This window comes from Dendrobates tinctorius, unplaced genomic scaffold (genome assembly GCF_039654945.1).
Source record: "Dendrobates tinctorius isolate UK_male_01 unplaced genomic scaffold, ASM3965494v1 ptg000270l, whole genome shotgun sequence".
Lineage (NCBI taxonomy): Eukaryota > Metazoa > Chordata > Amphibia > Anura > Dendrobatidae > Dendrobates > Dendrobates tinctorius.
In genome coordinates this window covers 7,690,492-7,711,305 of record NW_027361937.1, presented here as the reverse complement: position 1 = coordinate 7,711,305, position 20,814 = coordinate 7,690,492, and the positions used below count along the sequence as shown (strand labels likewise).

Sequence of the window (20,814 nt, the reverse complement as noted above, 5' to 3'; positions counted from 1 at the left end):
TTGACTTGGAACAAATTTAACATATATGCTTAAATACTTACCTTTGTAATAGTTAATTGTATAATATGCTTATGCATTAACATGTTACATTTTATGTATTCTTTAGATTTGGACATTGTTGTCCTTCCTCTTTTCCTTTTCATCTTTCCTTCCCTCCCGTACACCTTCTTCCCCATTTATTAAAACTCCAATAAAACGTTTGGAAAGCAAATAAGTAGGTCCCATCAATGTAATTATATGTTTGTCCCTTTTTAAATAGATTATCCCAATATAAATTTGTGAAGCTGAACAAATAATCAAATGCATAAATATGCCAGTGTAGGTTTGTAAAATCTCAACAAGAAGGCAGTTATTGATACATGTATGCGTCATAAAGGTAGGTATTTCCCACAAGAAAATTCACTAGTAAAAATTTGTAAATATCTCAGGTTAACACCAAAATTACATAGCAAGCTCACCCACCAAACACCTGACGTGCGTTTCACCAATGCTTCATCAGGGCACCAATGCTTCACCAGCCCTGATGAAGCATTATGCATTTGGTTTTGTTCAGCCTCACAAATTTACATTTGGGTGATCTATTTAAAGGGACAAATATATAATTGCATTGATAGACCCTACCTATTTGTAGCTACCTACAAGTACACAGTTATACATGCAGATCCATGATCATCCCTATACATATATTGAGCGCTAACCCAAGATAAAAAAAACATAAAAAGCCAATGCCATGCAGTAGATAAATAAACAGCAATAGTGCATGAAAATAACATAGGGTGCTTAGTTTTATATAATTTTGATCAGTAAAGTTTAAAAGCCATCCCACCACGTCACGGTGACCCTATTTGGGACAGTTCTAGTGGTAAAGTTTTAATATTTGTCAAGTGACGTATATGTGGATAAGGTCCGAGAAGGACTGAGCCATGTTAATGGACACCCGGCATGGGGAAGTACATGAATGTAATGTGTAGCTCAGAGAAAAGGCAGGCCACTCGTTTAGTTGCACAAAATGCAAAAACAATGAAACAAAAACACCTGAAGACATGAACTAGAATATAAGGTGGTGTGCATGTATTGAGATATATATTAATACTTTTTTGTATGTTTTAGTTAAAATATGTACTATTGCACCTTTTTATTGATGGCAGTCACAGCTGTAATCTGTTCTATGACAAAGCCTCTGCTGTGTGAATGAGACAGCTCTGTGTCACTGATGTCTTCACACAGCAGCAGATTTGGTGCAGTGTATGTGTGAGCACTGCGTCTCTAATGACACAAATACTGATGGGAGCAGCCTGTCCAATCAGCAGCTGTAACAGTGTGAAGTGTTGGGGGGTGTATGTATGTATGTATTGTGCTGCTTTCACAAATACAGGATCACTGCTGTGTTCTTTCCAATGCTGGAATAATGATAAAGATGAGTGCTGGTGCAGTTTACTGCCAGCCAATGAGTGGGCAGTGGGTGGTGCTGGTCACTGAAGCTTGCTGGGAGTTTGGTGGAGCTTCGCACATACACTGCACCAAATCTGCTGCTGTGTGAAGATATCAATGACACAGAGCTGTCTCATTCACACAGCAGAGGCTTTGTCACACAACAGATTACATCAGTGACTGCCATCCCCTGTGCAGATTAGAAGCTGCAGACCCCCATCACTGGCCATCACACAGTCTGTTCTCACTGCTGCCAGCAGCCAGGGACAGTGAGGGAAGGAATTACTGATAATGAGTTATGGTCCCGGTTCACTATCGTTGCTGTTGTGCCCCCAAGTCTTGTGTGGGAATAAAGTGGTCACTACTTCTATTCCTCCGGTGTCTGCTGCAGGACCATTAGGATCCATACAACCTCGGGGACCGGGCCCCGGCCTTGCGCTTAGAACTTGGGAAGGGTTCTCCTCTAACCCTGGTCCTTGTTCTCTTATTCTCCTCACGTTCTGTACTAATCCTTTCCTTATGTAGAGTCAGGCTTTCCTTCAATGTTCCTTTCTTGTGCCAGCGTACCCCAGATCCTTCCTCCATCCCACTCAGGGGATCTCCTTTCACAGACCCCTGTGACTAACTAACGGACTAAATCCTATCCTCTTCCCGCACTTTTAGCGCAAACTCAGCTCCACCCACCTCCCAGCACGTTTTGTGTTCCAAGCAGGGAGCCACCGAGGGGTGCTATGCTACACTCCAAGCAGGGAGCTGCCGAAGGTGCTTTGCTACACTACTTTGTGGTGTGGGGTGCAGGTGTTGCAGTGTGGTCAGGTGTCTCCACCTTACCCGGATAGTGGGGTACCACACCTCAGGAGGAGGTGCAGTACCTCTGTGGTGACTGAACCCTCAGGGGCGCCACATAAGCAACATAAAGTTCACTTAACGGCATAGCATCCATGACAGAGCTTCTCTCTGTCAGCAATGTCCAATACGCAGGCTTTTCAGCCTCACAGTTATATCTCACCCCATCAGCGTTCTCTCATGGCTGCTTCTCCATACTGCAGACATTCATTCCCTCCAGGCAACTCTCAGGCATTTGCAGCCATTAAACACAGCGTCCACACGTTCTGTCAGGAAGACAGACATCTCTTTGCACGAGACCTTCCATATGGACCAATCGGGTCCCTGCATTCACTACTTGTGACCTACCCTGGCCACATTATATGCATCATAGCCACGCCCACCGGGTCACATGACTCTGACCTCATCACAGGTCCTTCAAGCACTTACACACTCTTTACAACAGTGTTCTTTAAACACACCCCCTGGGTGGGTTTGTAGGTAACTGGCCCGCCCATCTCCCTAGTTACCTGGAGACTTCTCCCTGACACCTTGAAGCAACACCTCAGCAATGTCATTTCTGATCAACACAAGTCTCCATCTCAAAGCCACCCACTTTGAGATACATAGAGGCCATTCAGTATTCTGCCATTCATCCTTTCTCCTGGGACATCCACACAGCGCCCCCTAGCGGACACAGTGGTTACTACACCACATAATCTATTTATTACTATTAAAAAAAAAAGCTGATCTGTCAATAAAAAACTCTCTAGAGGAGAGCAGCATGTTGTACTTCTGGATTTCTCTAGAAAATGAGCAGATTTTTTAGCAAATTTTCCAACAGATTTCACAATACAAACTTCATACATTATTGAATAGATGTTTAGACCTGTTGAGACCTGTGTACTTACATTGATAAAAATGAGCGTTTCCGGCTAGAGCTCTACTCCCAATATGTTCTTTTCAATGTTATGCAGGAAAAAATTCACAAGGGTTTATATAGTCATTATTACATGGATTTTCAAAATAAGTACATCAGTCTCATCAGGTTTAAGAGATCCATTTAATAATGCATGTAGTTTATATTGACAGATTTACTTTAAAGAATGTGTTCCCTTAGTTTATTGATTTGAGCAAACTCTAGTCTATTACATGTCACAATATGAAGGTGCAGGATGGTAGAAGTATGAGGTTTCCACTTCACTTATTGTCTATGTAACCCATCCTGTTATTTCCTGCCAGCTTTGTAACACAGGTCACCTTTCTTTGTAGTACTGCCATTTTAAGATGATATGACGACCATAGATCCTCGTACAGTAATTGTAAAGTGATGTCTACAACGCGGAAAGTGTTGGCCAATATGTAACAAGTGTAAAAACTTCAAGATTTCAGGAATTAGAAAAAATTAAAGTGAAAATAGTATAATCTAGAACTTGGCCTTGTTTTGATTGTTCACCCTTTCCCAATCAATGGCATACTATTATGTCATTGGGGAAAGTCTGTAATGAACTGATGGCATCTACTGTAATCAATAGCAAGAAATCAAGGGTGCCATTGGTCTGTGATGGCAGCCATTTGTATTTGCTGATCAGGTATGGACTAATGATTTTCCTGTCAGTAGGTGACTGACAAACAATAATATCCTGCAATGAAGTATGTTGAAGTTTTATGTGTGCAGGTAGATTGCATGGCCAAGTCTCATAACACGATAAAGATGTCAGAATATGGCTAAAAATAAAAACAACTAATCAATGACTTGGGGTCATTTCACACTGTGTTCTCTGTTAGTGTTGGCCTCCAATAGCCATATACAGCCAAAAATGATGCACGGCAGAGCACACGGTGACTCCATCTGTACCATTAGAGTCAATAGCCCCATTGGCGCACAAGCCCGAATCCTATTTTGCGGTGGTTTTGATGTAAGCCATAACAGGACCACCAAACATGGGAAAGAACGCAATGTGAAAGGACCCTAACATGTAGCCGAAATGAGTGTCATCGAAAAATAGAACAGGAAGAACAGGTGCACTCGTGGGTAAATGCAAAAAGTGAAAAGTTTTATTTACAATAGTCACCACACTAGTAAAATAACAGAGATTGATAATTTGGAAGACAGCAGTAAGCAATGTTTGGACCCAATCCTGGGTCTTTTTCAAACATTGCTACAAGAGAGGTACACAAGTATTAGTGTGCCATATTAACAAACAAAAAATTTACAAACAAAGCATCAGGAAATCTACACATACTACAGCTCCTCTGTGAGGGCTGGCTAGTGGACAATGAGTCAAATACTCGCCTCATTGCCCTCTAGCCAGCCCTCACAGATAAGCTGTAGTATGTTTAGACTTCCTGATGCTGTGTTTGTAAATTTTTTGACTATTGTAAATAAAACGTTTCACTTTTTGCATTCACCCATGAGTGCGGCTGTTCTTCCTATTGTTACGTTGGACCAAGTCCTGTTCAGCCGGCACCAGCTCGCCCTGCTGAGTGTGCACCTTCTCTATTCCCTAACTATATTGAAAAACATAACTCATTCCACAAAAGTAATGCACTAGTGAAGCTACACTGATGAAAATGTGGCTCTCTGAAAATGGCAGTTCAGGTGTTTTTCTTTGGAGGAAAACAAATTGGACAAATGTAATAAATTGTAGATAATGCTATATACATTTGGTTACTACCCCGGCAGCAGGCACGCTGTCTGGGTGTTATGTTTGACACCAATCTCTCCTTCACATCCCATATACAATCTCTTGCCCGCTCTTGCCGCTTACACCTAAAGAACATCTCTAGAATCCGCCCATTTCTCACCATGGAAACAACAAAAACCCTCACTGTAGCATTGATCCACTCCCGCCTGGATTACTGCAACGCTCTATTAATTGGCCTCCCCGTCACTCGACTATCCCCTCTCCAGTCCACACTTAATGCAGCAGCCAGGGTCATCTATCTGACTAATCGGTACTCGGACGCGTCCGCTCTTCGCCAGTCCTTGCATTGGCAGCCCATACATTATAGGATCCAATTCAAAGTACTTGTTCTCACCCACAAAGCTCGCCACAGTGCAGCACCCCCCTACATCTCCTCCCTCATTTCTGTCCATCGGCCTAACCGACCACTGCGCTCTGCAAACGACTTTCGACTAACCTCTGCACTAATCCGTACCTCCTACTCCCGACTCCAAGACTTCTCCCATGCTGCTCCTATCCTCTGGAATGCTCTACCCCAAGAAATCAGGACTATCCACAATTTGCATAGTTTCAGGCGCTCCCTCAAAACACATTTGTTCAGAGCGGCCTATCACGTTCACTAATCACAGTCATTCTATGTGTAAGTGTGCGTGCGTAGCCCATTCACTATCTCCATCCATCCATCACTCCCTCAAGATGGCTGGACCTTCATTGTAAATACACCATTGTAAATACACACCTGTACTCTGTATCTCCCTCACCTCATTGTAGATTGTAAGCTCTCACGAGCAGGGTCGTCTTATCTCGTCTTACTTTGCTTTAATTATTGTATTGTTAATGTTGTTACTTATGACTTGTGTTTTGAAACTGTTAAACTGTAAAGCGCTGCGGAATATGTTGGTGCCATATAAATAAAGATTATTATTATTATTATTATTATTAAGTAACTTGTACAATAAAGTTAATGCTATTTATCCCTTACACTGAACGACAAGTTCATTAGCACCATAAAAAAGATACCACTGAGGAAATAGAATTCATTCCACAAAAATAAAAACAACCACCCACCTGTTTTAAAGGTTGACCTTTCAAGTAAAAGATTATTACTGTATATTTCCATTGTTTTTATTGTATTTTATTTATTTTTTTCATACTGGTTCAAATAACAGATCTCATATTCACTCTCTCAACAGAATGAATGGGGCTCGAACCGCTGGCTTTGAGGCGGATGTTGGCTCCAGAACAACCCACCATTTTATGTACCCAGAAAGTGCGGTACACCTCTCACATGGAGTGCACTTGGTTTTGGTCCCTTTTAAACTCCAAGACCTAAGGTGGATTACAAGTGCACTTTCAACTGGAGAGATAAAGGTGTAAGTAACAAGGCAGATAGCGTGCGTCTACGTTATAGTACATTATGGTATGTGTTCAGTGAGCATTTATCTGACAGATTATACCTATTATAAAACAGGATTGCCAGCCATATAGCAATTGTAAAACCAGGTTTAAGTGCATTGTTCTGTTTTACACGCCTTGCAATAAAATTATATAGCTTTTTACATTTTTATGTTATTATGCTGTGTTATTATTTAACCCATTTTCTCATGAGACTTTATTTTTACATCGTTACATGGGTTGAAAAAGACCTAGGTCCATCAAGTTCAACATTTCTCTCACAATACACGTTCTGTCACTAAGTATGGTCTTTGGAAGGAATAAGTCATGTGCCAGTCCTTTGCATTGACCACACATATATTTATAAATGAGATCTCCTCTGAGGCGTCTTCTTTCTAAGCTAAACAAGGCCAACTTATCCAACCTTCCATCTCTTGTAATAATCTAGTTGCTGCTTTTACTCTGACTCTAACTTCCGAATATCCTTTTTAAAATGTGGAGCCCAAAACTGGATCCCATATTCTAGATTCTGGCCCGATCATGCTAAATGCCGCTGTTAAAGATTGACAGCGGCATTTAACGTGTTAACAGCCACAGGAAGATAGCGATTCCACCTGCAGCACGGGGGTCTTCAGCAGACCATTGACGATCATAGCAACTAGTGATGAGCACAAGTGCTCGTTAGTCGAGTGTGCCTATTTCACTCGGGTATGCATCGTGGGTGCTCGAGTGACAGGTCCCTGTGGCCGCATGTTTTGTATATATGTACATCATATGTCAGTGAGGGTTTAACTGAAGCTGAGTGGCTACAGGGAGAATATAACTTCATTTTGCCCAGCAGATACTCAGCCCAAAAAGGGGCGCCACAGTCCATATGTACAAAAAGCTACAGCAAAACCAAAGAAATGAGCTAGAAGACGTGTTGGCATAAGTGCAGTGTGTAGGTGCACATTCACACTGTGGCCATTTAACAGACAAATCTAAAAATGATTTTTTAAAAATACGCAAATGTCCTGCAGTAAGTAAATAAATGAATAGTAAGAGTGCATGCTCTAACACCTTTTTGTGCTTAGTTTCTATTTATAGCAAAATAATCAATTGTTTTTTCACCACTGTCTGTCTCTATGCTAAGGCTAGTTTCACATTTGCGTGTCAGGGAGCAGCAACGGCCCTCGCATGGCCGCCGCCAAGCCCCACCCCCTGCCGTGCCTCCTCCGGTAGCTCCGCCTACCGGCGCATGACGCTGCATGTGTCCTGCGTCCCCTATCTTTATCACTGGGGACGCAGGCCGTGCGCAGTATGCATTTGGCGGCGCATGCGTCCTTTTGATGGTACGCCGAGCGCAACCAAATTGCAACAGGTTGCGTTTGGCGCTGGTCAGCGCACCGTCAAAAGGACGCATGCGCCGCCAAACGCATACTGCGCATGGCCTACGTCCCCAGTGATAAAGATAGGGAACGCATGCAGCATCATGCGCCGGTAGGCGGAGCTACCGGAGGAGGCGCGGCAGGGGGCGAGGATTAACGGCGGCCGTGCACAGGCCGTCGCTGCGCCCTGACACGCAAATGTGAAACTAGCCTAAAACGGTTAGATATTTTTTACATTACATTTTTTCACTTTTTATTTTTTGTTACTAGTAAGATGGACCTTTGTCAGCATTGGTAATTTTGACATCATATAGTTTTAATAAACTTTTGGTATTTTAATTTGACCCTATTTTTTGTTATATTACTACTGTCTAAATGTCTTCTTTTTGCGTACGAACATGTGTTTTACATTAGGGATTTTACCGGACGTATAAATGATAATTTTCATTTTGTGATTTATACTGTTTACGTTCTCATTTTAGTACATACACAAGAGTGAAGCAGTTCATTCAAGCTGATAAAGATAAGGTGAGCTCTACTTGAAAAACAATTTCTGGGAATAAAAAAGTATAAGGGCTATTTACCCGTTGTATTTTTGCCCCGTTTATGTGCCCATCAGGTTTGCTTTGCCAGTATTACTTTTCCTTTATTTATAAGGAATTCTGGGTATATATGTATAATTTGATCCCATTTATGCTTTCAGTGTATAGTAATGTGTTTTTTTTCCCGACACTTCAGATATTAATATTTAATCCAACCTTTTTTAAATACATCCATGACAACTGGACAAAACATCATGGAAAGTATCCGTCTACTGGAATGCTGGCGCTCTTTTTTGCTTTACATATATGTGATGAGGTGAGTATATCTAGTTATAACTTCTTGACCTTTGCACGAGAGAAGCATGTCTGATACTTGGCATCCGATGAAAGAATGGTCGCTGTGTCATGGCTAGTGGGCGTACACAAATTGGCTAGTTTTTGTGTGAAGTACCTCTATTCTATACGTATAGACTATAATGCAGTGATGCAAAAATGTCAGCTGCAAATGCTAACCGTTGGAACAGCTGGGTGCTGGAGAATTGAGAAGGGTTGTCCATTTCAAAAAAATTTTTTTAAAGAAGCTCAGAATGGAATGAAATCAAAAGTGATACTCTCGTCATGATTTCCTGGCGCTCCTTTCTGGGCACTTAACAGGTCCCTCATAGCACACAGGAAATGACTGCTTAATAGACATGAGCGAGTATACTCGCTCATCACTATTGCTTGACCTTCACTGGCTATAGAGGTGATCAGTATCCGTTTCAGTGGTCAAGTACACTTTTGTTGGGATCGAATGATGTAATCGCTGCAACAGGAAGTAGACAATGGCGCAGAACTAGGCAATTTCAGACTTGGAAGCATTGGATTGTTGGGGTGGATATTGCTTTTTTAAATTTTTCTGAAGGGGATATTCTGGCTCTGATGTTCTGCCACAGCTGTAGTTTGTTAAAACATGACAATGTGCTGTACTCTCCTTCCCTGAGTCCACTGGCTATTCTCTTCCACTGCTCTCGGTGTCTGGCATTGGTGTTGACATGTCGACAACACGGCAGCCAATCATTGTGCTTAGCTGTTCTGTCCATTTACACAGAACACCCCCTTTAGTACAACTGAAATGACTACTTGGCTCTTATTTTTTTTTTTTTTTAAACTGCCGCTGGGGCAGAACATTGTCTGAAACGAAACTATCCCTTTAAGCAACAAGAGGTGAGCGAGCATGGGGACATTAAATCTACTGATACCTACCACAACATGATCATGATCTGCAGGTCACCTGCGCCTCCAGAATTCATATCCTTGCCTGATCAGCACACATCCGTAGACATGATGTCACTGGCCTGCTCACCTTCTATATCTGAAGTGGAGCCGGAACACCTCTTTTAAATGGAACCTGTTATGTTGAAAATGGTATCATATCTGCAGGCAGGATGTTATAGATCATGATGTGCTGATCAGATTGATATACATGAATGTTAGACTTTTTTTCATTTGAAAGAACTGAACTAATTTAGAAATCGATTGCAGCAACACATCGTTAAAAAGTTGGGACAGGGTTATATCTTTTATTGTGTAGGATCTCTTTTTTTTTTTTTTTTTTTTTTGTTACAACAGTAGATGTACTGTAGATGGTGGGAAGAAAGTCTTTTCAATTTCTGTCAAGGAACTTATCTCTGAAATAGTTCCACAACTTTTAGATGTACGGTAGTTGTCCAGAATGGTGAACCTCTGACTATCTTTGCTTCTGAGAGACTCTGCCTCTCTAGCATGCCCTTTTTATACACCATCATGTCATTTAGTTGAAAATTGACTCTTCAGCTATTTTTTATTGGTATCACTTTTGCACCACTTTTCCAGCCTTTGTTAACCCTGTTCCAACTTTTGTGAGATGTGCTGCTACCATCTAAATGCAATTGCTAAATTGTTTTTTTTTTTTTTTTTAAATGAAATGGAAAAATGTCTAACGTTCAACTTCTGATCAGTGTCCTATGTTCTGTTGTGAATAAAATGTTGTTATAAGAGATTTCCAAATCATTGTATTATTATTTTCTCTACATATTTATTACACAGGGTCCAAACTTTTTTTTTTTTGAATGAGGGTTGTATTACAACTAAACTAGGCAGTTACCATATGTGTTAACCTTTATTGTAAGCCTAGTGCACACCCTAGTTTTTTGTTTTGCTAGCAAATATGGGCGCCACATAGACTAAATATAGTGTGTGTGGTCGGGTTAGAAAATACATAAATATATTGCAAACTAATACTAGTTTGAAGATAATATCTCAAAATTTACCAAGATTTGTTTGTACATTCATATATGTTAGAGGTTTTCTAAATTGAGAACCCCTCTGCCCTGACACAGTTTTGTTTGAAAAAACAAACAAGTTATACTGGACCCGGAGAGGATGAGTAAAACATAGGCACTGTTCCGGGTGTCTATTATTGTTCGCAGCATTTATGTTGTGTCAACGGCAAAGCAGCCAAATACTGAGATTAGCTGCTCTGCTGAGCTCACTGATTGGTTGCACTATCGACATGACATCAGGGCTGCAGACAAGAACAGACATCGGCAGCAGCAGTGGAAACTTGGCTCTGGACCCAGGAAGGGTGAGTGAAGCAGTTTTTAAAAAAACAGAACTGCGCCTCGGGAGAGGGAATGTCAAAAACTGAAAAACCTCTTCAGAGTATGTGCACGCCACGTGTTTCAGACTCCACCGTACCCATCATCTTTTTCAAGCAGAAGACACTTCAGGAAAACACTTTTTTTTCTGATGAGTCTTTTGTTGTGTCTCTGAACATATGCACAACAAGTTGTTTTTACATTGCCACGTGTGTTTATTCTTTCTAGGCCACGGTTCAGTTTTGGTCAGTTTTTGACCTCCGTATTTGTAGGCCAAAACCAGGAGTGGAGTAATCAGAGGAAGGAAAAGTACCGCATATACTTGTGTATAAACCGACCCACTATAAGCTGACCCCCTTAATTTTGCCAGAAAAACCTGGGAAAACTTGTTGACTCACGTATAAGCCTAGGGTGTAAAATGCAGCAGCTATTAGTAAATTTCAAAAATAAAAATAGATACCAATAAAAGTAAAATTAATTGAGACATCAGTAGGTTAAATGTTTTTGAATATCCATATTGAATCAGGAGCCCCATATAATGCTCCATACAGTTCATGATGGGCCCCATAAGATGTTCCATAGAATAATATGCCTCATATGCTGCTCCATAAAGGTTATGGCCCCATAAGATGCTCCATAGATTATGCCCCATAAAATACTCCATAGATTATGCCCCATAAGATGCTCCATAAATTATGCCCCATAAGATTCTCCATAGATCATGCCCCCATAAAATTCCCCATAGATTATACCCCCATAAAATGTCCCATAGATTATGCCCCCATAAAATGCCCCATAGATTATGCCCCTATAAGATGCTCCATAGATTATGCCCCATATGCTGCCGCTGCAAATAAAAAATAAAAAAAACTATATAGTCCCCTCTGTCGCTGCCCGCTGCTCATCAGCATTGCCGGCTCTGTAGTGACTGTTCAGGCAGAGGGTGCATGCTAACTACGTCATTGCGCCCTCTGACCTGAACATCACTGCCAGAGGACGCATCAGACAGCAGAGCGACGCCCAGTGTTGGAATGGGGACAGGTGAATATGGCTCCCCCGTCATACTCACCCCCTCCTGGTGCACGGTCTCTGCAGCCCCCCTGCTTGTTCCCTGTTCTCGGCGCTGCTGCTCTTCCTGCGTTCAGCGGTCATGTGGTACCGCTCATTAAAGTCATGCATATGTGCATATTCATGACTTTAATGAGCGGTACCACGTGACCGCTGAACGCAGGAAGAGCAGGGGCGCTGAGAACATGGAACAAGCAGGGGGGCTGCAGAGACCACGCCGGGGGGGCAGTATGATCTGACACCCCCTCCTCCCCCTCCCTGGCTGACCCCCGGTAAATGACTTGCCGAGAGAGGGACTTTCAGTCCAAAAAATGGGATGAAAATCTCGGCTTATACGCAAGTATATACGGTATAAAAAAAAAAGTCACCACTTCTGTATTTATCACCCACTTCTGGTTTTGGCTTACAAATAAGGGTCAAATACTGAATGTGTGAACGTGGCCTAAATATTTATTTCACAATTTTATCAGGCAGGTTACGGAACGTACCCACCTTGAAAGAGATGTTGTGTGCACATACCTTTACCCAGAAATAAGGCAAGCATGCATAATGTATTTAATTAGCTTTGTAAATAATAGTGAATTTGAGAATGATTCCGCTAGTAATTGGTTTGTGGGGTTTTTTTTAGATATCAGTATTTGGTTTTGGTGCAGACCGAAAAGGAAACTGGCACCACTACTGGGAAAACAACAGATTTGCAGGTGCTTTCAGATGGACAGGTGTCCACAATGCAGACTTCGAGTCAAACCTAATAGAGGCATTGGCCGCGGAAGGAAGACTGAAATTCTACAAATAATTCACTTTTCTCTGTGATCATGAAAAATTATCATGTTTTCTACTTTGATAATATAAAACAAAATCTTTTTCTGTATCTTGTGAAGTGGTGTATTTTTGATAAGTTTCAGTAGTTTCAAGCAGGGCTGCCACTAGGAATTACAGGGCCCCATACTGGCAAAATTTTCGGGCCCCCTTGAGACTCCACCCAGGCTCCATCCCAGCTCCAGCTCCACCTCCACAATCTCACCGCCCACTCTTGGAAAAACTCAACATTGCCACCACGTCCTCACCAATCAGAAATTAACAGTTCCCATCTAACACCAGATCACATTCATAACCATCAGCTTTTGTTCTGGCCAAAAGAATTTTTAAGCCGCCACCACGACACGGTAGACTCTTTAGGCTGGGCCCTACTCTACTTTAAACTATTAAAAATAAATATTTTTTTATGTGCAAATTGCCTCTTCAGAAAGAAAGGACTTTTACTCTACAGCACCACCTATTGGTAGTAGCGATCCTACAAGTCACAATCAACCCTTTAACGAGTCTTTTAATATGACTTAGGATAAAAGCCAAATAGATGGTGCTGTAGAGTAAAAGTCCTTTTTCTTTCTGAAGAGGCAATTTGCATATTATTTTCCCAGAGGAGCATTGCACAGCGAATAAGCCTCCTTACCTTGACAAGCCAGAACTGGCATGTCACTCTCCACAAGGAGAAACGTTACCCCTTATATTTTTATGTATTTTCTTTAAGGGAATGAGTCTCATACTTTTTTTAAAATGACCATTAATACCACATACAAGGGATAAATACCTTCACACCATGACCAGACCACATATTACCAACACATAGTGACCAAATAATACCATAAGCAAGGAACAAATACTGCCACACCATGACCAGATCACATATTGCCACCACATACCGTGCCTTGTGAAAGTATTCGGCCCCCTGGAACTTTTCAACCTTTTCCCACATATCATGCTTCAACCATAAAGATACCAAATGTTAATTTTTGGTGAAGAATCAACAAGTGGGACAAAATTTTGAAGTTGAACGAAATTTATTGGTTATTTTAAATTTTTGTGGAAATTCAAAAACTGAAAAGTGGGGCGTGCAATATTATTCGGCCCCTTTACTTTCAGTACAGCAAACTCATTCCAGAAGTTCATTATGGATCTCTGAATGATCCAATGTTGTCCTAAATGACTAATGATGATAAATATAATCCACCGGAGTGTAATCAAGTCTCTGTTTAAATGCACCTGCTCTGATAGTCTCAGGATTCTGTTTGATGCACAGAGAGCATCATGAAGACCAAGGAACACAAGAGGTAGGTCTGTGATACTGTTGTGGAGAAGTTTAAAGCCGGATTTGGATACAAAATGATTTCCAAAACTTTAAACATCCCAAGGAGCACTGTGCTAGCGATCATATACTGAAATGGAAGGAGTATCATACCACTGCAAATCTACCAAGACCCGGCCGTCTCTCTAAACTTTCATCTCAAACAGGGAGAAGACTGATCAGAGATGCAGCCAAGAAGCCCAAGACCACTCTGGATGAACTGCAGAGATCTACAGCTGAGGTGGGACAGTCTGTCCATAGGACAGCAATTAGTCGTACACTGCACAAATCTGGCCTTTATGGAAGAGTGGCCAGAAGAAAGCCATTTCTCTAAGATATCCATAAAAAGTGTAATTTAAAGTTTGCAAGAAGCCACCTGGGAGACACACCAAACATGTGGAAGAAGGTGCTCTGGTCAGATGAAACCAAAATCGAACTTTTTGGCAACAATGCCAAACGATATGTTTGGCGTAAAGGCAACATAGCTCATCACCCTGAACACACCATCCCCACTGTCAAACATGGTGGTGGCAGCATCATGGTTTGGGCCTGCTTTTCTTCAGCAGGGACAGGGAAGATGGTTAAAATTGATGGGAAGATGGATGGAGCCAAATACAGGACTATTCTTGAAGAAAACCTGTTGGAGTCTGCAAAAGACCTGAGACTGGGACAGAGATTTGTCTTCCAGCAAGACAATGATCCCAAACATAAAGCAAAATCTACAATGGAATGGTTCACAAATAAACATATCCAGATGTTAGAATAGCCAAGTCAAAGTCCAGACCTTAATACAATCGAGAATCTGTGGAAAGAGCTGAAAACTGCTGTTCACAAATGATCTCCATCAAACCTCACTGAGCTCGAGCTGTTTGCCAAGGAAGAATGGGCAAGAATTTCAGTCTCTCGATGTACAAAACTGATAGAGACATACCCCAAGCGACTTGCAGCTGTAATCGCAGCAAAAGGTGGCGCAACAAAGTATTAAGTTAAAGGGGCCGAATAATATTGCACGCCCCACTCTTCAGTTTTTGAATTTCCACAAAAATTTAAAATAACCAATAAATTTCATTCAACTTCACAATTGTCCCACTTGTTGATTCTTCACCAAAAATTTCCATTTGGTATCTTTATGTTTGAAGTACAGTTGTGGCCAAAAGTATTGACACCCCTGCAATTCTGTCAGATAATACTCAGTTTCTTCCTGAAAATGATTGCAAACACAAATTCTTTGGTATTATTATCTTCATTTAATTTGTCTTAAATGAAAAAACACAAAAAGAATTGTCTGAAAGCCAAATTGGATATAATTCCACACCAAACATAAAAAAGAGGGTGGACAAAAGTATTGGCACTGTTCGAAAAATCATGTGATGCTTCTCTAATTTGTGTAATTAACAGCACCTGTAACTTATCTGTGGCACCTAACAGGTGTTGGCAATAACTAAATCACACCACACTTGCAGCCAGTTGACATGGATTAAAGTTGACTCAACCTCTGTCCTGTGTCCTTGTGTGTACCACATTGAGCATGGAGAAAAGAAAGAAGACCAAAGAACTGTCTGAGGACTTGAGAAACCAAATTGTGAGGAAGCATGAGCAATCTCAAGGCTACAAGTCCATCTCCAAAGACCTGAATGTTCCTGTGTCTACCGTGCGCAGTGTCATCAAAAAGTTTAAAGCCCATGGCACTGTGGCTAACCTCCCTAGATGTGGACGGAAAAGAAAAATTGACAAGAGACTTCAACGCAAGATTGTGTGGATGTTGGATAAAGAACCTCGACTAACATCCAAACAAGTTCAAGCTGCCCTGCAGTCCAAGGGTACAACAGTGTCAACCCGTACTAGCTGTCGGCGTCTGAATGAAAAAGGACTGTATGGTAGGAGACCCAGGAAGACCCCACTTCTTACCCCGAGACATAAAAAAGCCAGGCTAGAGTTTGTCAAAACTTACCTGAAAAAAGCCTAAAACGTTTTGGAAGAATGTTCTCTGGTCAGATGAGACAAAAGTAGAGCTTTTTGGGCAAAAGCATCAACATAGAGTTTACAGGAGAAAAAGAGGCATTCAAGGAAAAGAGCACGGTCCCTACAGTCAAACATGGTGGAGGCTCCCTGATGTTTTGGGGTTGCTTTGCTGCCTCTGGCACTGGACTGCTTGACCGTGTGCATGGCATTATGAAGTCTGAAGACTACCAACAAATTTTGCAGCATAATGTAGGACCCAGTGTGAGAAAGCTGGGTCTCCCTCAGAGGTCATGGGTATTCCAGCAGGACAATGACCCAAAACACACTTCAAAAAGCACTAGAAAATGGTTTGAGAGAAAGCACTGGAGACTTCTAAGGTGGCCAGCAATGAGTCCAGGCCTGAATCCCATAGAACACCTGTGGAGAGATCTAAAAATGGCAGTTTGGAGAAGGCACCCTTCAAATATCAGGGACAAGGAGCAGTTTGCCAAAGAAGAATGGTCTAAAATTCCAGCAGAGCATTGTAAGAAACTCATTGATGGTTACCGGAAGCGGTTGGTCGCAGTTGTTTTGGCTAAAGGTTGTGCAACCAAGATTTAGGCTGAGGGTGCCAATACTTTTGACTGGCCCATTTTTGGAGTTTTGTGTGAAATGATCAATGTTTTGCTTTTTTGCTTCATTCTCTTTTGTGTTTTTTCATTTAAGACAAATTAAATGAAGATAATACCAAAGAATTTGTGTTTGCAATCATTTTCAGGAAGAAACTGAGTATTATCTGACAGAATTGCAGGGGTGTCAATACTGTTGGCCACAACTGTTTGATATGTGGGAAAAGGTTGAAAAGTTCCAGGGGGCCGAATACTTTCGCAAGGCACCGTAATGACTGAATACTACAATACTGATCATTAATAAAAAAAAAAGCACAATACTAAGTGCCATTATACACAGAAGCTCTGTATTTACTGTCAGTGTACAGGTAATACAGTGATCACCGGTGACATGGTTTAAGCAGATGCAGAGATGCAGTACACAGGGATTGCAGAGTAGTATGGTATAACAATATTATTTAATTTAACAGTAAAGATGGAGTAATCTCACGGGGAGATAATAAGCAGTGAACAAGAATTAAAGCAACAGTAGGAATTAATGCGCAAGTCTAAAGTTCCAATAACACTTCTTGTGGCTCTTGTGGGTGCTCCTTAGTCCACAGTCCGATGCGGGTTGTAGTTCCGGCCACAGCCGGTATAGAGTCCTCAGGTGGGGTCAGATGTTAGCAATCTGTCTTCTGGCGGCAGCGGGCGGTCTCCAGCTTTAATCGCTGAGCCCCTAGTCCATATGCCTGCACAGCCAAAGTCAAAGAAGCTGCAGGAGTCCCTGGAACAAACGTGGTCTGGTGCACGCTGATCAGCAGAGGGAGACGCACTCCAGAGTCCCGTATATGGCTCACCCTTGTCCACACGAGCACTGCCCATCGCTTATCCGGGTACACGGCGCTCTCCTTAGTCAAAGTCCCGCTGGTGCGTGCGGGTAAATGTGGATGCTGATCGGCTTGGCGGCCCTGGATGCAAAGTGTGCTGCTCACCCTGCTGCACTCTCCACGAAGTCGGGAAACTGCCCCCAGCTCTGTGTGCCACTTAAACCCCTCTTCCCGAGTCATGGGGTCTGTCCGGTCCCCTATTCCTTCCCCCGGGAAACATGGGGTGCAGTCTCGACAGTTCCGGACCTGGCTCAATGCAGGTACCCGCAGCCCGGTCATCCTCCTTACTATTGTACACAGGAGCTCTGTATTTACTGTCAGTGTACAGGTAATATAGTGATCAGTAACATTATACACAGGAACTCTATTTACTGTCAGTGTACAGGTAATACAGTGATCACAAGTGACATTATACACAGGAGCTCTGTATATAGTGTCAGTGTACAAGTAAAACAGTGATCACTGGTGATACACACAGGAGCTCTGTATATAGTGTCAGTGTACAGTTACTAAAGGGATCACCAGTGACATTATACACAGGACCACTGTATATACTATACAGTATGTAGTGTTAGTTGTGAGGCAGCGAATACAGTATGTAGTGTTAGTTGTGAGGCAGCGACTGGTGTTATTTGCGAGGGTCACTATGTGTCCCCCAGGATGTGCTCAGAAGCGTATTGAGGCTGCGGGAGTGCATTGCAGTCACAGACGTTGCTGTGATTGCAATGCAGAATAAAAGTAAGTGTAGTCTTGGACAAGCTATTTATCCAGGGCAGATTTAAGAAAACCTGCATGGGCTTTTATTTTTGAAATGTACTACAGGAAGGTAGTGGGGTTGGTCCTTTTCCTCCCCCAGGCCTCGTTTTCCATGTGGCCTATGGCCACAGGTTATTGTAAAAACCCTTGCAGCAGAGCGTTGTGTGTCAGTATCAGAGTGGAGTTTGCAGCAAGCAGTGTGAAAGCAACACAGAGCCCAGCAGAGCGAACTCCTGGCAAACCGCAGCGTCTTGTTTCCCGGCTGCGATCACGAGGATATCGTGTGCTGTACATACACTGTGTGCGTTTTGGACATTAAACATGTTTTCCTGTGAACTTTCCTTGTGATAACTGCCTGTCACGCTGCACCAACTTTCCCCATTTAATATATAATTTAATGAGCACCCCCAATTCATTTCCAGTCACTTCATCCTTAACACACCCCCCCCACTATGTACCTCCTGCTCTAACCCTAACCCCGATTCATTATTTTTACATGCCCCTCCAGCCCCAATTTATTTTCATGTCTTTCTCTCCCACTCTTTATTCATTATCAACTGCTCTATCCCACATTCAATACATCATTTACTCCCCACCCTCAAAATTCATCATTTGTTCTCCCCATAAATCATCATTTTCTCTCCCCACCCCACCTTCAATTCATCATTTGCTCTCCCCACCCCACCTTCAATTAAAAATGCTGTCCCCTGTCCCTTACACTGAATTCATCATTTGCAGTCACCGGTCCTCTCCCCCCATTTCATCATTTGCAGTCCCCCACTTTAATTTGAAGTCCCCCTTGCATCATCAATTGCAGTCCCCTATCACCCCCTCAATTCATCTGCAGTGCCCCATCATCACTTGCAGACCCCTATCTCCCTTTCATTTCATCATGTACAGTCCCCCCTCAGACACACTTCATCATGTGCTGTCCCCTTTCCCCCAACTTCATCATGTGCTGTCCCCTTACCCCCATTACATCATGCACAGCCCCACTCCCCCCACTTCATCATGTGCAGTCCCCTTCCTCCCACGTCATCATGTGCAGTCCTCTTCCTCCAGTTCATCATGTGCAGTCCCCCTTACCCCCTTCATCATGTACACAGTCCCCTTCCCCCCCAACTTCATCAGGTGCAGTCACCGTTACCCCCACTTCAAGATGTGCAGTCCCCCCTTACCCCCCACTTCATGTGCAGTCCCCCTTACCTCCCCACTTCATCATGTGCAGCCCCACTCCCGCTTCATCCTGTGCTGTCCCCTTTAATCACCCTACTTCATCATGTGCAGTCCCCCTTACACTTTCCACTTCATCACTTGCAGTTACTCTCACACCTCCACCCACTGAATTCATTTTATAAAGAAAACAAAAATGTTTTACATACTTGCCTCGCAGTCGTTCCCCAACAGCGCAGCTCTGCTTCTAGCGTCAGTACATGTCAGCGCGTACACGATGATGTCATCGCGTTTTCACCGTCACTAGACTGGAAGTACAGAGAACACGGAGGAAGTGGGAGGTACACAGCCGTCAAGGTTAGACAGCCGTGCACAGCTCCAAGAAAGCTCCCGGCCTCGGGCACCAGTGCCGATGAGTGTGCTGACATGTGCACCACAGGACACAACACTTGGGGTCCTATGGCGCACAGCACATGGGGCCGGTGAGCAGAAGCACAAGAGCGGGGCCCCCTTCTGTACTGCTGCTCACCGGGCCCCATACAGCAGTAGGGGCAATAATGCCCTGATTGTGCCACTGGCTGCAGGCCATAATCAGCTGTATTTGCTTCAAGTTATGAAATATTACATACACAAAAAAGCAAAAGAATTACCAGCAAGAGTAAAAGACGCCATATACGACACGGACAAAAGATTCACAAAAAGCACCATGGCTGCCAAATCCTCATTTGTGGGGGGTTTAAGATGCTTTTTTTTGTCTTGTGCGCGTTTACTTTTTTGGTGCCAAATTCTTCACAATGGAGCATGCAGTCCAAGTTCATGAGTTTTGTGCAAAAATGTCTTTTTATCTTTAACTTTTTGGCGACTTTTTCATGCAAAAAGTCACACAGTTCACTAAAATATTGCCAAATTTAAGCAAAAATATTCAACGTCTATAAAATCACTCCAGTGAACAAATGTTCAAAATTTCACAACTTTAAAAGAAAAAAATGCAAATGATGAATTGGCCAAAACATTTGGAAGCTCCAAACTTTGACCACAATGACAAACATAAAAAAGAGGCCACATATAAAATAGACTTTAAAAAAGGTGGAAATGAAAACACGCAGAAAACAAGACAAAATAAGGTGCTGACTCAGTAAGGAATCGGTCCCTTAGTTTTCTTTTTTGTATGTGTTTTAAAGTAATGAAATAATAAAATTACATAAATATACATTTAAAAAAGAGCACTGGACAACTCCGCATACATGTAATAATAATAATCAGCTTATTCAGGGCTGTATTTGGTATTCATGCTGCCCTAGGCACTTTAAATGGTCACGCCCCCTACTGGTAAGTCAGACTAAAAGTGCACATACCCTTTAGATAGTAGTTAAAGGGGTTATCAGGAC

The 20,814-nt window shown here is 42.4% G+C and overlaps 1 protein-coding gene across 4 annotated transcripts in view; it reads left to right on the top strand.

Moving 5' to 3' along the window:
* LOC141069641 (CMP-N-acetylneuraminate-beta-galactosamide-alpha-2,3-sialyltransferase 2-like) overlaps nucleotides 1-12,804 on the top strand; it is a 130,955-nt gene extending 118,151 nt beyond the window's left edge. For 3 of the 4 annotated variants that reach the window (XM_073559377.1, XM_073559378.1, XM_073559376.1), the window contains exons 4-7: nucleotides 6,137-6,316; nucleotides 8,188-8,233; nucleotides 8,444-8,563; nucleotides 12,562-12,804. In XM_073559377.1, coding sequence (XP_073415478.1) covers nucleotides 6,137-6,316; nucleotides 8,188-8,233; nucleotides 8,444-8,563; nucleotides 12,562-12,729 — 514 coding nt within the window. In that variant the 3' untranslated portion in view covers nucleotides 12,730-12,804. Of the gene's footprint in view, nucleotides 1-6,136; nucleotides 6,317-8,187; nucleotides 8,234-8,443; nucleotides 8,564-12,403; nucleotides 12,526-12,561 lie in introns of those variants that run through there. The other variant, XM_073559379.1, reaches the window with a different exon arrangement.
* Nucleotides 12,805-20,814: the final 8,010 nt, after the last annotated feature.